The sequence below is a fragment of the Tursiops truncatus genome, chromosome X, assembly GCF_011762595.2.
Source record: "Tursiops truncatus isolate mTurTru1 chromosome X, mTurTru1.mat.Y, whole genome shotgun sequence".
NCBI classification, from domain to species: Eukaryota; Metazoa; Chordata; class Mammalia; order Artiodactyla; family Delphinidae; genus Tursiops; species Tursiops truncatus.
Window position 1 is genome coordinate 37434986 of NC_047055.1, and position 15669 is coordinate 37450654.

General features: G+C 42.5%; 1 protein-coding gene across 5 annotated transcripts in view; it reads right to left on the bottom strand.

Annotated features, from left to right (window-relative positions):
• ATG4A (autophagy related 4A cysteine peptidase) overlaps positions 1-15669 on the bottom strand; it is a 68530-nt gene that overhangs the window by 24942 nt on the left and 27919 nt on the right. For 3 of the 5 annotated variants that reach the window (XM_019949509.3, XM_019949508.3, XM_019949507.3), the window contains 2 exons: positions 5596-5706; positions 230-301 (listed from right to left, as the gene is read on the bottom strand). In XM_019949509.3, the coding sequence (XP_019805068.1) occupies positions 230-301; positions 5596-5706 (183 nt within the window). Of the gene's footprint in view, positions 1-229; positions 302-799; positions 902-5595; positions 5707-15669 lie in introns of those variants that run through there. The other 2 variants (XM_033849940.2, XM_073798857.1) reach the window with 2 other exon arrangements.

Here is a 15669-nt window from a genome sequence, read left to right on the forward strand (position 1 = left end):
GGTTGGGCTCAAAAGTATACTGGCATTACACATTAACACCATGGAACCATACACGATGAGGCACGTCGGCAATGAGATTTCTGGATGAAGCATAAGACTTAACTACTCCGCCACATTAAATTCTTCGCCATAGTGAGCTGTTAGTTCTGAGGTTTCCATGATGTCACTGATAACCTCAGGAAAGCTATCTACAAAGAAGAAAGCACAGTATAATAAATGATATACCTACCAATCGGTGAAAATTTCCTTCTGTATGTAAACCACAGACGAGCACTTATATCAGACAACAGCTTAGATTTTTCTGTAATTAAATGTGAAATTAAAATTAAATCACCGTATCCCATCTGAAGATATCTGCCTTTGATTTCTGAGCCAGCAGCAAACTCAATTTCAAATAACCAGACAATTCCATTGTCATGAGGCTAAGGGAAATTCATAGGCAACCCAAACTCATTTTAGCCAAATAATTTCAGCATTTCCTCCCACCTATGTATTTTTGTTTGTTTGTTTGTTTGTTTGCGGTATGCGGGCCTCTCACTGCTGTGGCCTCTCCCGTTGCGGAGCACAGGCTCTGGACGCACAGGCTCAGCGGCCACGGCTCACGGGACCAGCCGCTCCGCAGCACATGGGATCCTCCCGGACCGGGGCACGAACCCGTGTCCCCCGCATCGGCAGGCGGACTCTCAACCACTGTGCCACCAGGGAAGCCCCCACCTATGTTTTTTTTTTTTTTTTTTTTTTTTTTTTCATGTAACATTCATTTATTTACCACATTTTATAGATAGTCACTTCAACTTACGGCTATGCTGGCAGACACCCCAAATCTTGCTCTGGCTCCAAGTGGCTTTGGGCCTCGGGTTATTCATTTACTCTCAAGGGTCCAGTCTACGATGTATAACACAAACATCTATACGATTTCTCAGAATCGGACCCAGGACTCCTACCACGTGGGCTTCTGTTGTCAGCCTAAAATCTGTTGTTGATGTATCGCTTGTTTTGTAAAAAGGAGTAGAAAGCTAATCAATGGCAACTGGCCAGAGTAACCTGATCCTGGACTAGCCTCTGAGTGAGCAGGAAAAGCCATACAAAATTCAGGCTCACACAGACCTTTTATTTCTAATTTTAATATGAGATCAAGATACCTTAAAGAAATTGATCACATAGGGGAGGAAAAATCATTTTCCCTCTACACTTCTAGGCTTTTGTCTGAGACACCCCCCACCCCCCGACCACCAATAAAAGACAGATTAACAGGAGAAAAACAACAGAAGTTTAATACCATATATGCTTCCTGGTTGCATGGGAGAGACCCAGAAAAACTGAGCAACTCCCAGAAATGGCCCAAGCCATCACCTTAAGTACCTTCTCCAACTAAAGGCTAAAGAAAGATATATGGATGGGGACAGACAGGCCAGTTATGGGAGGTCACCATGAAAAGCACAATCGACAAGGGTTAGGCTGTCGTGCAGATCTAAGTCTGTGCCTTCTCCATAGAGAAGAGTTTCTGGAGATACACTCATTCTTCTCTTCCAGGTACAGAGAAGGAGACACCCTTATAAACGTAAATATCTCTTACAAAAGGGTAATTTCTACTTGGTTTTCATAGCTTCTCCCTTGTCTGTTGTTTCTTTTTTTTTTTTTTTTTTTTTTAACATCTTTATTGGAGTATAATTGCTTTACAATGGTATGTTAGTTTCAGCTTCACAACAAAATGAATCAGTTATATATATACATATATTCCTATATCTCTTCCCGCTTGCGTCTCCCTCCCTCCCACCCTTCCTATCCCACCCCTCCAGGCGGTCACAAAGCACCGAGCTGATCTCCCTGTGCTATGCGGCTGCTTCCCACTATTTCTCCAAAGAAGATATACAGAGTGCCAACAAACACATGAAAGAATGCTCAACATCACTAATCATGAGAGAAATGCAAATCAAAACTACAATGAGATATCATCTCACACCAGTCAGAATGGCTATCATCAAAAAATCTAGAAACAATAAATGCTGGAGAGGGTGTGGAGAAAAGGGAACCCTCTTACACTGTTGGTGGGAATGTAAATTGATACAGCCACTGTGGAGAACAGTATGGAGGTTCCTTAAAAAGCTACAAATAGAACTACCATACGACCCAGCAATCCCACTACTGGGCATATACCCTGAGAAAACCATAATTCAAAAAGAGTCATGTACCAAAATGTTCATTGCAGCTCTATTTATAATAGCCCGGAGATGGAAACAACCTAAGTGTCCATCATCGGATGAATGGATAAAGAAGATGTGGCACATATATACAATGGAATATTACTCAGCCATAAAAAGAGATGAAATTGAGCTATTTGTAATGAGGTGGATAGACCTAGAGTCTGTCATACAGAGTGAAGTAAGTCAGAAAGAGAGAGACAAATACCGTATGCTAACACATATATATGGAATTTAAAAAAAAAATGTCATGAAAAACCTAGGGGTGAAACAGGAATAAAGACACAGACTTGCTAGAGAATGGACTTGAGGCTATGGGGAGGGGGAAGTGTAAACGGTGACAAAGCGATAAAGAGGCATAGACATATATACACTACCAAACGTAAGGTAGATAGCTAGTGGGAAGCAGCCGCATAGCACAGGGAGATCAGCTCGGTGCTTTGTGACCACCTATGTTTTGATCAGAGCTACTGGCTAGTACAATGATGCTGAGTGGTTCCTGCCTCCTTCTCACTGAGAGCCAAAGCCCCAACAGGTACTTAACACTGGGGTCACATGACCAAAAGACAAGGACTAGGAAAAGCAAGGATCCTGGATAACCTGCTCACAAGGCAATCAGCCCCTGCCTGAATGATGACGGTTGGTTGGATCTCTTATCAGCATCCACTGTCTGTTATCTAAAACTAGGGATGGGTCGTGTGTGTGTGTGTGTGTGTGTGTGTGTGTGTGTGTGTGTGTGTGTATGTGGGGGGGGGTACACACAAATGTTTAACTATGAAGGAGATGTCCCTGCTAAGCAAATTAAGTGTATAAGAAATTTATCAATACTACCTACTGCAACTGGCGTTTTTAATCTAAATGGATGTATAACACCACAAATGCTTTTGTATATTTTTTTCCAAAGCATGCTTTCTTGTATTTCATGGCATAAATTTACTTCGATGGCCACAAATCTGGCATCCACATGTCATCTGTACTTAGATGTGGTTCTGTCTTTCTTAGTCTTCTCTCTCCCCCTTCTCAACAACACATCTATATTTGTATTCTATAGAGAACTTATAGCCATTGCACTTTAAAAGAAGAAAAGGAAGTTCAATTTTATCCAATAGTCTCTATTTTTTCTCCTGCCTTTCCTTTGAACAAATCAGAAAGTTGAGCTGTCTGGATTTTCCTTCCCCTTCATGTTGCCGGTGCCTAGCACATTATGGGAAGCAGACGTAAAATGGTTAAGAGCAAGACTTCTGGAGCCATATTCTGCCTGGGTTTGAACCCTGACTCTACTACTTACCAACTGTGTGGGCTTGTCACTTAACCTCTCTAAGCTTCAGTTTCCTCATCTGTAAAATGGGGAGAATGATCGTACCTACTTCATAGACTTATGAGTATTCAACAAGATAACACTACATGGAAAGTAGTAGCTTACATGGTACAGTATGCAGTAAGCCTGAGGTAAATGTTAGCTGTTATTATATTCCCTCCTCTCAAATGCTCATGCCACTCACTCCTTCCTCTGATATTCTCTATGTCTTCCAGCTTGCCTATATGCTAGAAAGTCTGGGGAAAATTTGTATAGACATTTTAATAATAATTTCACCTTGAAAGGCCTTTTCCAGCCTAACATTTGAAAATGGGCATATTTGAGGACATGGAAGCAACCTAAGTGTCCATCGACGGATGAAATGGATAAAGAAGATGTGGCACATATATACAATGGAATATTACTCAGCCATAAAAAGAAACGAAATTGAGTTATTTGTAGCAAGGTGGATGGACCTAGAGACTGTCATACAGAGTGAAGTAAGTCAGAAAGAGAAAAACAAATACCATATGCTAACACATAATTATGGAATCTAAAAAAAAAATGGTTCTGAAGAACCTAGGGGCAGGACAGGAATAAAGGCACAGACATAGAGAATGTACTTGAGGGCACGGGGAGGGGGAAGGGTAAGCTGGGACGAAGTGAGAGAGTGGCATGGACATATATACACTACCAAATGTAAAATAGATAGCTAGTGGGAAGCAGCCGCATAGCACAGGGAGATCAGCTCGGTGCTTTGTGTCCACCTAGAGGGGTGGGATAGGGAGGGTGGGAGGGAGACACAAGAGGGAGGAGATATGGGGATGTATGTATATGTATAGCTGATTCACTTTGTTATAAAGCAGAAACTAACACACCATCGTAAAGCAATTATACTCCAATAAAGATGTTAAAAAAAAGAAAATGGGCATATATGGCAACTTGGGGATCCCTGTTGTCATGGAATGCTGAACTAGAAGAGATCACCTCCAGTCCCACCTCCAGTTAATTACTGGTGAAAGGAGTTAAGATGTGGAAAGAGAAAGTGAATTATCCAAGGTAGAAGAGCCTGAATACAAAAGGTCTCCTAATTGCTAGCACTAGGTGCTCTCTACTATTCAGGATTCTCCAATCAAAAGGATGAAGCCAGACTCAGATGGAGTTAAGAGATGATAACTTCCTCTCCTGCCTTTTTTTTTTAAATTTTTTGGCCATGCCGTGTGGCATGTGGGATCCTAGTCCCCCAGCCGGGGATTGAACCCACGCCCCCTGCATTGGAAGCGCAGAGTCTTAACCACTGAGCTGCCAGGGAAGTCCCCCCTCCTGCCTTTTGATCAGCTTCTTCTGTCCCTCCCGCCATGCTAGGGCCTCCAAAGAGGATCTCTCCTCAGATACAAAAATCAGAGCTGCCTCTCTCCAAGTTCAGGCTTTATCTATGTGCTGGGTTGTTAGCAGTTTCAGGTGAAAAGGTCTTTCCCAATCTATAAGAGAGTAAGGGTAAAGAAGAAAAATCCAAGCCTCCTTTCCCTCTAGTTGCAGTGGGTAAAAAGTTCTATACAATATCAGAATAAACGGAGACAGTGCTGCAGTCAGCAAAAGCTCTAAAACTATAAGACTTCTCAGTGTCTGATATTGTTGCTGACTTCTAAACAGCCATGGGCTGTTTAGAAGTCCCTTGGGTGGCAGTGTTTTTCATCTAGATAGAAAAGGACGTGAGAGGAATGAGAAGTATGTAGCCCAGTCATCAAAGACTAGATACTGGTTAGTGATACCAGGAGCAGGTCCATGTTTTTTGAAACCCGAGGCTTATAGAATCTGGGGGTTCTCCTTTAAGGAAAAGAACAAAAATACATGACTTTTTCAAATCGTACAAATACCAATGACCATGTGAACACGCTGCTAGGGCCTCTCAGGGCCTTAGAAGGGACCTTGCATGCAAGCAAGGGGCCTGAGGCTTAAAACTCCTCTGGTTGTCAGGTAAATCCGCCTAGGAGTAGCATTAACCCTTATCAACCCAAGGAGGAAAACAGGATAGGACCTTAACCCTGGGCACCCACCTCATTTGGGTTCTCACAGTCCAATGCTACCAAACCTTACCGGTTTTAAGAAGATGCTGTTTCCCCAAGATCCATACCAGCTCATCTGTATCTGGAAATTCTTCTAGGTAGTCAGCGAAAATAGTAATCTGGTTTTCATACTTGGATAAAACTGAAAGAAAAAGAAAGAAACTTAGGCAAAATTTAATACAGAGGGCTTGCTTCTTTGGTTTACTGATTATTACCTTTGTCCTGAAGGTAAAAGGTGGCTGGCTAGAATTTAATGGAAGCAAATCCTTTTCCTTGAGGAACAAAGACACTCACAAGGCCTGAAAATTTTTTAGTAGAGGGATTTCCTCTTGACCACCTATTTTGACCTTCCCTTTCTCATGGTCCCATGTGGCACCATCTCTGAATAATTTTTTGATCACAGCTATGTCAAACTTTTTTTTTCCAATGGGGCTTTCTTTGTAAATAGTCACTTTCCAGCTTCTCCTAGTGTGACTGTAGCAGGTGGCACAATAATACCTGCATACCTAACCCCTGTCCACATCACAGGGAATATTGTGAGGTTTCTAGCGGCCAGTGGCTTAGAAGGGGGTTATGATAAGCCTGAAAGACTATACAACAGTGAAAACGTAATATTTTAGCTGGAAGACCAGATGTTTTAACAGTACTTTCATTTACCATTTTATTCACTTATAACTTCTGCAAAGAAGAATCTTGAAGCTGCCGATAAATATAACTTGTTCTTGGGATTCACAAGTGACTCTCTCTCAAGAGAAAGCAACTGAACAAAATACAATTAAATCTCATAAGTTCACAGGCCACAGTCTCAGAACTTATGGCCATGTAATGCGAGATATGTTAATATTCACTTTTGTACCACCTGCGGAGAAAGGGTCTGCTAAAAGAGTTGAGACTGATTTATGAAGGGGTCTTATTGCAAAAGTTCCCTTTAAGTAATTTTCTGAGAGAAAGAATATTGTAGGTAAATAAGTTTCCAAGCCAGCCCAGAAAAATCTATCTTAACCTGTAACCAGAAAAATCAAATTGCTAGTATATATCGTAGTTTATGGTGTTATTTCAATGACAAATCATATTTCCAGTTCAAAGCTGAGACAACTCAACACACACCTTCTCTTCTCAGCTCTTGGAGGCTCCCAGCCCCTATGGGGAGGGGAGCTCAGACAGAGTAGGGGTCATTTTGTGCAGATACAAGTAGCTGCAGGGACTCTCCCAGACCAGTCCCTAAGAGCAGCAGGGGAATAGTTTCCTATAAAAAATGGCATCGTGGGATGTGTTTAAGCTCACTTGAAAGGACAAATTGCTTTTCTTTTGGCTTTGTTTTCTAAGGCATGCTGTTTTCATAGAAATAAATGTTCTTAAGTATAAATGAGTCTTATCTGATCATGAAAACAGGTTACGTGGTTGGAGGCTGATGTTATACTTTGTATAATTTGTATAAATTGAAGTTATAATTTGTTTGAAGTTAAAATTTTAGAAACACAGCTACCCAGGGATACTGCCTTTCTTGAAACACATTCCAGAAGTCCAATCTTTCAGGGATTTAGGTAGCCTTTCTCCTCAAGATGTTTTAATCATTAGGGTTACAGCCTTGGCAGTATTTCAAACCTAAAGAAGTTAGAAATGAGACAGCCATTTCATTCCCCAGTGAAAACTCATCACTGCCGAATCTGCCAGGGAGCTTGTGCCGTCTTAGCCTTTCTGCCACTGGCCTCAGCCCCTGGCCCATGCCCAGGAAACAGCAGGCTAAAAATGATCATCCAGGTCAGGCCATCCCCAGGAGGTGGTGGACTGAGGTGGCATAAATCACACTGTGTACCTCCCCACCCTACTCTACACCCCTCACAGGCAAGAGAAATCAGCTTAAGATGAACATCCAGTGTAGCATAGAAAAGAGAAAAAAGAAGTCAGGAAATAAGTAGCTTGCGAGGAGTGTGGGAAAGGGGCAACCTCTCTGGCATTCCCCTGGTAGGGATGAGGAAGGATGGCACTGGATGAATGTACAGCATGTATGCATATAAGCCTTGGGTCTTTTTTTAGTACTGGCTGAAAAAAGAAACATTTTTCTATCGCCAACCCTGTCTCAGTGAGTCATTGCCCAGCTATCTGGTCAAATTAGTACAGCCCCTTAAAGGCTGTGAGAACTGCACTGCTTCATCTGAGATGGCTCTGACCAAAATGGTAGCCAAAGAATTTTCCTCTTGCTCTTCCACACCACCCCCCAAGGCCAGCAGAAAGGGCATTACAGTCTCTATTCTGCCTGATTCTCCTCTTAGAAAACAGACTCCCAGAATGCAGTGTGTCAGGCCATAGCCAGCCTGAATTGAAAGCTACATGGATGAAACAAATGAAAAGCCAGAACAGAAGATGAGATTAACAGAAGCAAAGGGCAGTAACACAGGGAGAGTATATAAATGGGAGTCCGGGGAGGAGAGAGGAATTGGTCTTCCACAAGAAGACCTCCAAGAGACGAAGAAGCCAGCTGGGATGTGGCTGGGGCGCAGAAGTGAAATGGCATTTCCAAACAAATCACTTCTCACTAACGGCAATCCTTTGGGAAAAAATTTTCGAAAACTACTTTTGTCTTGTCTTAAAATTAACAAACAAGACATCAGCCCCATATGAGTTCCTTGCCCTTTCAGCCTGTTTATAAAGACATAGAACTGTACAGGCAGAGCTGCAAATACTGCAGCTTGGTGGACCAAGAATTAGCTTCTACAAGGTCCGATAGACAATAGGCTTCACTCTGTTCCATTCTACTTTAATAATTATTGCACCGAAGTCTCTGCTGGGTTAGCTTCGTAGTCAACTAATAATTCATAAAAAGGTTTCCATAAACTCCTGGAACCAAAAAGTCTCCCAGTCTTGGCCAAGTGGCTCTGTGTACATGTTGGGGCATGCCTTCAACAGTCAGCCAGGCAGTTGATTAACTCTGCCTTAGTTTTCCCTTTCTGCTTGTACAGAGCTCGAGGATAGCCAGAGTGAGAGCTGAGGGCCTTCTCAGGTCTTTCCTGAGCATGCGCACAGCCTTGGGAATGAACATAGCCCTGAACATGCATGTGGTCCTCCCATATTCCCAGGAATATGCCTGAACTTTTCAAAGCCCCAGTGGATATATTATTCCTTAGCTTTACCTTTTAAACTTTTTGGTTATCTACTCCTCAAACAGCTGTGAAGTTAATCAATTGCCTCTAATAATTTTCCAAAAAAGCCCCGGCAGGGAAGGCTTTCTGTACCTCCAAGTCAGGACAAATAAATACAAGTCTTGTAAGTGGGGTCTTCCGGGAATTGTCAGACAGATCAAATAATGACAATTCTCTAGAAATGAGGCTTGACAGGAGCTCCAACCGTGTTCTGCGTCCTCCAGGGGCTACCAGGTTGCTGGCTTTCCCTATGGCTGCAGGCTGTGGATTCTCAAGGCTACTGCAGAGCTGGAGAGCAAAGGATGGGCATAGCGCAAGTGAAAACGCCACAAAGCTTACTATTCTTACCAAAATGCAGCCGTTTTTCATGAATAAATACTCCCCAGATTGGTGCAAGCCTTTGGTTAATTTCCAGAGTGCTGCAAAAGTTGATTCTGATCATTTTTGCCAATTCTTGTCATTTCTATTATGGGTAGAATTTTCAGAAGTCCTCATTCTGCCATTTTTGCTGATAACTTACTTTAATAATTTGCTTTCCAGGGAGCTTCCCTGGTGGCGCAGTGGTTGAGAGTCCACCTGCCGATGCAGGGGACACGGGTTCGTGCCCCGGTCCAGGAAGATACCACATGCCGCAGAGCGGCTAGGCCCGTGAGCCATGGCCGCTGAGCCTGCGCTCCGCGATGGGAGAGGCCACAACAGTGAGAGGCCCACGTACCGCAAATAAATAAATAAGTAATTTGCTTTCCAGTGATTGACTATATTTCTAAGGATTATTTTGTAAAACTGCAAGTAAATGAAGAAAAAATCATTTTAAACAAGATTTTCTGATAGGGCTTAACAAAACTTGTACATCAAGGCTCCCAGATTCTGTGGGGTTTGTGCCCCACAAACAACACAATCACTCTAAAATGAAATCAAAAGGTCACAGAATCTCAGGGCCAGAAAAAGCCTGAGGCACCACAGCATATCTTCCTTGCAGATCACCCTATTCTAAAAGCACTCCAGGATACTGCTGCTTCCAAAACTGCCTTCTCAGCGATACATTTTTTGAATTTTTTTAAAAACTGAGGTATAGTTGATGTACAATATTATTTAAGTTTCAGGTGTACAACACAGTGATTCACAATTTTTAAAGGTTATATTCCATTTATAGTTATTATAAAATGTTGGCTATGTTCCCTGTTTTGTATTATATGTACCTGTAGCTTATATTTTATACATAGTAGTTTGCGCCTCTTAATCCCCGACCCTTATCTTGCCCTTCCCTACTAGTAACCACTAGCTTGTTCTCTATATCTGTCAGTCCGTCTCCTTTTTGTTATATTCACTAGGTTAATACATACACATTTAACGTACTGTCAGGTCACAGCTTCAAAAACATAAGAAAATGTTCACATCAGACAGGTATGGTAAGGGCTGAATATACATTAATATACTCATTCCATAAATTTTTACAGAGTACCTACTATGTGCTAAGCACAGAGAATAAGACATCACTGAGATGTAGCCTCCATCCTCCAAAAGCTTTTAATCTAGTAGAGAGGATAGGTCTGGAAACAACTAACAACAATAAGTCCTATAAGAAAGGAAAGTGAGAGAGAAGAGATCAAGATGGTGGAGTAAGATGACATGGAGCCCACCTCCCCCCACAAAAGCATCAAAAATACATCTACATGTGGAATAATTCTCACTAGAACTAACTGGAGGGACTTCCCTGGTGGTGCAGTGGTTAAGAATCCACTTGCCAAGGCAGGGGACGTGGGTTCGAGCCCTGGTCTGGGAAGATCCCACATGCCATGGAGCAACTAAGCCCATGTGCCACAACTACTGAGCCTGCACTCTAGAGCCCGTGAGCCACAACTACTGAAGCCCACGTGCCACAACTACTGAAGCCTGTGCACCAAGAGCCCATGCTCTGCAACAAGAGAAGCCAACGCAATGAGAAGCCCATGAACCACAAGGAAGAGTAGCCCCCGCTCACGGCAACCAGAGAAAGCCCGCATGCAGCAACGAAGACCCAACGTAGACAAAAATTAAAAATCAATTAATTAATTAAAATAAAAAAGAAAAGAATCTATCTGCCAATGCAGAGGACACGGGTTCGAGCCCTGGTCCGGGAAGATCCCACATGCTGAGAAGCAACTAAGCCCCTGTGCCACGACTAATAAGCCTGCGCTCTAGAGCCCGAGAGCCACAACTACTGAAGCCCACGCCCCTAGAGCCCGTGCTCCACAAGAGAAGCCACCACAACGAGAAGCCCACGCACCACAACGAAAAGTAGCCCCCTCTCGCCGCAACTAGAGAAAGCCCCCACGCAGAAACAAAGACCCAACGCAGCCAAAAATAAATAAATAAATTAATTAATTAAAAAAAAAACCCTGGAAACTGGCAGAAGCACTCCTGTACAACCAAGATTGTAAGAACGATCCACACATAATCCAGTAGGAAGGGAAGAAAAGTGATCAGGTTGAGACCCGTGCCCCTGGGAGGGGAATCAGAGGAAAAGGGAGGTCGCATGGGTGGACACCCACCCTGGGGAGTGATCAGGTTGAGCCACAGACTGGGTGTCCCAGAGCTGGGGTTCTTTGTGGAGGAGACAAGGCCCCTCGGCTGGTTGGAGGACAGCTAGACAAACAAGACTGGACTCCACTTGTGAAGAGTGCATGCACGTTGGCTGTCCCCGAGGCAGGGCAGAGATCGATCTGCTCTGAGGCGGCTGGTTTTCCCACGACCAGCTAGCCATGCACCTCAGCCTGAAGAACCGAGCAATGCTTCCGTCCCACTCATTCCATGCCACAGCACTCCAACTGGATCTGGGGTAGCCACGACCAGAGAAAAGACTTGACCATGGGATGCAGAGGTGACTGAGTCGTGGGGTGGAGCCTGGGTGGGGCGGCAGTGGCCATTGTTGACACTTCCTCAAGCAGCGTCCCAGAAGCCACCCAGATCTCTGATGGCAGCCACCCCACCACAGCTCACTCCCCCACCCCAATACACACAGAGTGACCACAAGGGCCCTGCCTGCCCTGAGGAGCAGTTCTACAACAGGGTGGGAGCAGCTGAGGCTGGGGACAGTGACCAGCTGTGAGAGACAATGGGGAACTGCCCCTAAGGCAGGGCAGAGAGAGGTCTGCCCTAGCAGCTGCTGGGTTTCCCGTGACTGCCTTGCCGTGCCCGCCAGCCCAAGCTCAGTGAATACTCTAGCCCTGCTCAACCCATGCCACAGCACTGACTGGATCTGGGGTGCCCATGACGAGGAAAAGACTCAACTATGGGACACAGAGGTGACCCAGTCCCAGAGTGGAGCTACTCTTAGCTCTTACTCAAGCAGTGCCTCAGAAGCCCCCCAGATCTCTGACAGTGGCTGCTGCACCACAGCTAACCTCCCAATATACATGGAGAGTTCACACAGGCACCGTCTTTCCACAACAGGGCAGGGGTGGCAGAGGCTGTGAGGAACAAAGGGGATCTGCACCTGAGGCTATGTGGAGCCACAGACACCTATACAGGCAGTGCATTAGACCTTTGTCAGCGCATGGCCCCGCTTGCTTCAGCACTCTCCTCCTCTGGGGCAAAGGTCCTGGTGTGGGGAGAGGGAAAAATACACACTTAAAGGGAACAGAGTTGGCTCAGGCCCCACCCCCAAGAGGGTGGTGACAGCCACTGAGCAGAGAGGAAGTCCCACCTCACACCCACCTCCAGCTCTAGCCCTTATAGCTCCAGCCACACCAGCTACAAAGGTGATAGCTGCCAGCACACCCTGAGGAATGATGTGACTTGCATTCACATCAAATCCAGCTCTCCCACCAAAGGCATCCAGCATACACAGTCTGTATAGAGATGGTCCCACAGAAAAATACACCTTCAAGACTGCAATAGATAACTGTTTCACCTAAATCACAGAGGCAAGAAAGTTAAGCAAAATGAAAAGGCAGAATAACTACTCTTAATTGAAAGAGCAAGAGAAAGCCCCTGAAAAATAAATAATGAAACGGAAATAAATGATTTACCACATAATTCAAAACATTGGTAATAAAAATGTTAACTGAATTAGGGAAAAGAATTGATCTAAACAGTGACCATTTCAACAAGGAACTAGAAAATATAAAAAAAACCCAATCAGAAATGAATAATTCAACAGCTGAAATAAAAAACACACTAGAAGGAATGAATAGCAGACAAAGTAATACAGAGGAACACATAAGTGATCTAGAAGACAGAATAATGGAAACCACACAATCAGAACAGCAGAAAGAAAAACAAATTTTTAAAAATTAAAGCAATTGAAGAGATCTCTGGGACACTAAGCATCCAAACATTTGCATTATATGGGTTCCAGAAGGAGAAGAGAGAGAAAAGCAGACCAAAAATGTACTTGAAGAAATTATGCCTGCAAACTCCCCAAACCTGAAGAAGGAAACAGATATCCAGGTACAGGAATCACAGAGGGCCCCAAACAAGATGAACCCAAACAGACCCACACCAAGACGTATCATAATTAAAATGGCAAAAGTTATAGATAAAAAGAGAATTCTAAAGGCAGCAAGAGGAAAACAAAGAGTCATATGCAAGGGAACCCCCATAAGGCTATCAGCTATTTCTTTGCAGAAACCTTGCAGGCCAGAAGGGAGTGACATAATATATTCAAAGTGCTGAAAGGGAAAAACCTGCAACCTAGGATACTCTACCCATCAAGATTATCATTTACAAGGAGAGATAAATAACTTCTCAGATATGCAAAAACTAAAAGAGTTCATCAATACTAAACCTACCATAAAAGAAATCTGAAGGGTCTTCTCTAAATGAAAAAGAAGTAAGAATCTATAGGAAAGGGAAAATCCCACTAGGAAAGGCAAATATATAGTAAGGATTGAGGATCAAACACTTAAATAAGCCAGTATGTAGATTAAAAAACAAAAAATTGTAAAAGCAACTATAACTTCAGTAAACAGTAAAGGGATAAGATTGAAGATGTAAAATATGACATCAAAAAACACAAAATGGGGCTTCCCTGGTGGCGCAGTGGTTGAGGGTCCGCCTGCCGATGCAGGGGACACAGGTTCGTGCCCTGGTCTGGGAGGATCCCACATGCTGCGGAGCGGCTGGGCCCATGAGCCATGCCCGCTGGGCCTGCATGTCCGGAGCCTGTGCTCCGCAGTGGGAGAGGCCACAGCAGTGAGAGGCCTGCGTACCGCAAAAAAAAAAAAAAAAAAAAAAAAAAAAATGTAGGGCAGGGAAGTAAAAAATGTAGATCTTTTGGAATGTGTTTGAACTTAAATGACTACTACTTTAAAACAAGTAGATATAATTATAGGTCAGCATATATGAACCTCATGGTAACTACAAATCAAAAACCTACAATAAATACACAAAAACTAAAAAGAAAGGAACACACGCACACTGCTAAAGAAAATCCTCAAACCACAAGGGAAGAAGCAAAAAGAAGAAGAAATGAAAAGAGAATAACTACAAAAACAAGTGGAAAACAAGTAATAAAATAGCAATAAGTACATACTTATCAATAATTACTTTAAATGTCAATGGACTACATGCTCTGATCAAAAGACATAGGGTGGCTGATTAGATAAAAAGCAAGACCCTTCAATATGCTGCCTACAGAAGACTCACTTCAGGGATAAAGACACATAGAATAAAAGTGAGGGGATGGAAAAAGATGTTTCATGCAAACAGAAACATGCAAAGAAAGCGGGGGTAGCAATACTCATATCAGACAAAATAGACTTTAAAACAAAAGCTATAACAAAAGACAAAGAAGCATATTATATAATAATAATAAAGGGATCAATACAAGAAGAGGATATTACATTTGTTAACATATATGTACCCAATACAGGAGCACCTAAATATATAAAGCAAAGACTAACAGACATAAAAGGAGATATTGACAATAATAAATAATAGTAGGGGACTTTACCACCTCACATCAATGGACAGATCATCCAGGCAGAAAATCAATAAGGCAACAGTGGTCTTAAATGACAAAATAGTCCAGTTGGACTTAATATATATCTACAGGACATTACAATGAAAAAACAACAATATACATTCTTTTCAAGTGCACACAGAATATTCTCCAGGATAGATCACATGCTAGGCCTCAAAACAAGTCTCAACAAACTTAAGAGGATAGAAATTATATCAAGCATTTTTTCTGACCACAACAGTATGAAACTAGAAATCAATGACAGGAAGAAAAATGGGGAAATCACAAACACATGGAAACTAAATGACACGCTACTAAAAACCCAACAGGTCAATGAAGAAATCAAAGAGGAAATCAGAAAATACCTTGAGGCAAAGGAAAATGGAAAAACAACATTCCAAAATCTATGGGATGTAGCAGAAGCAGTTCAAAGAAGGAAGTTTATAGCAATACAGGCCTTCCTCAAGAAACAAGAAAAATCTCAAATAAACAACCGATCATGCCACCTAAGGAATTAGAAAAAGAACAAACAGTACAGCAGAAACTAACACACCATTGTAAAGCAATTATACTCCAATAAAGATGTTAAAAAAAGAACAAAGCCCAAAGTCAGCAGAATGAAGGAAATAATAAAGATCAGAGAGGAAATAAATAAAATAGAGATTAAAAAACAATAGAAAAGATCTATGAAACCAAGAACTATTTTTTTGAAAATATAAACAAAATTGATCAACCTTTAGCCAGGCTCACCAAGAAGAGAGAGGACCCAAATAAATATGAAATGAAAAGAGGAGAAATGACATCCATACCACAGAGATACAAAAAATCATAAGAGAATACTATGAATAGTTATATGCCAACAAATTGACAACCTAGAATAAATGGACCAATTTCAAAAAACATACAACCTGCTAAGACTGAATCAAGAAGAAACAGACAATTTGAATCCACTGATCACTAGTAGCGAAATTGAATTTGTAATTAAAAAAAAAAAAAAACACTCCCAGCAAACAAAACTGCA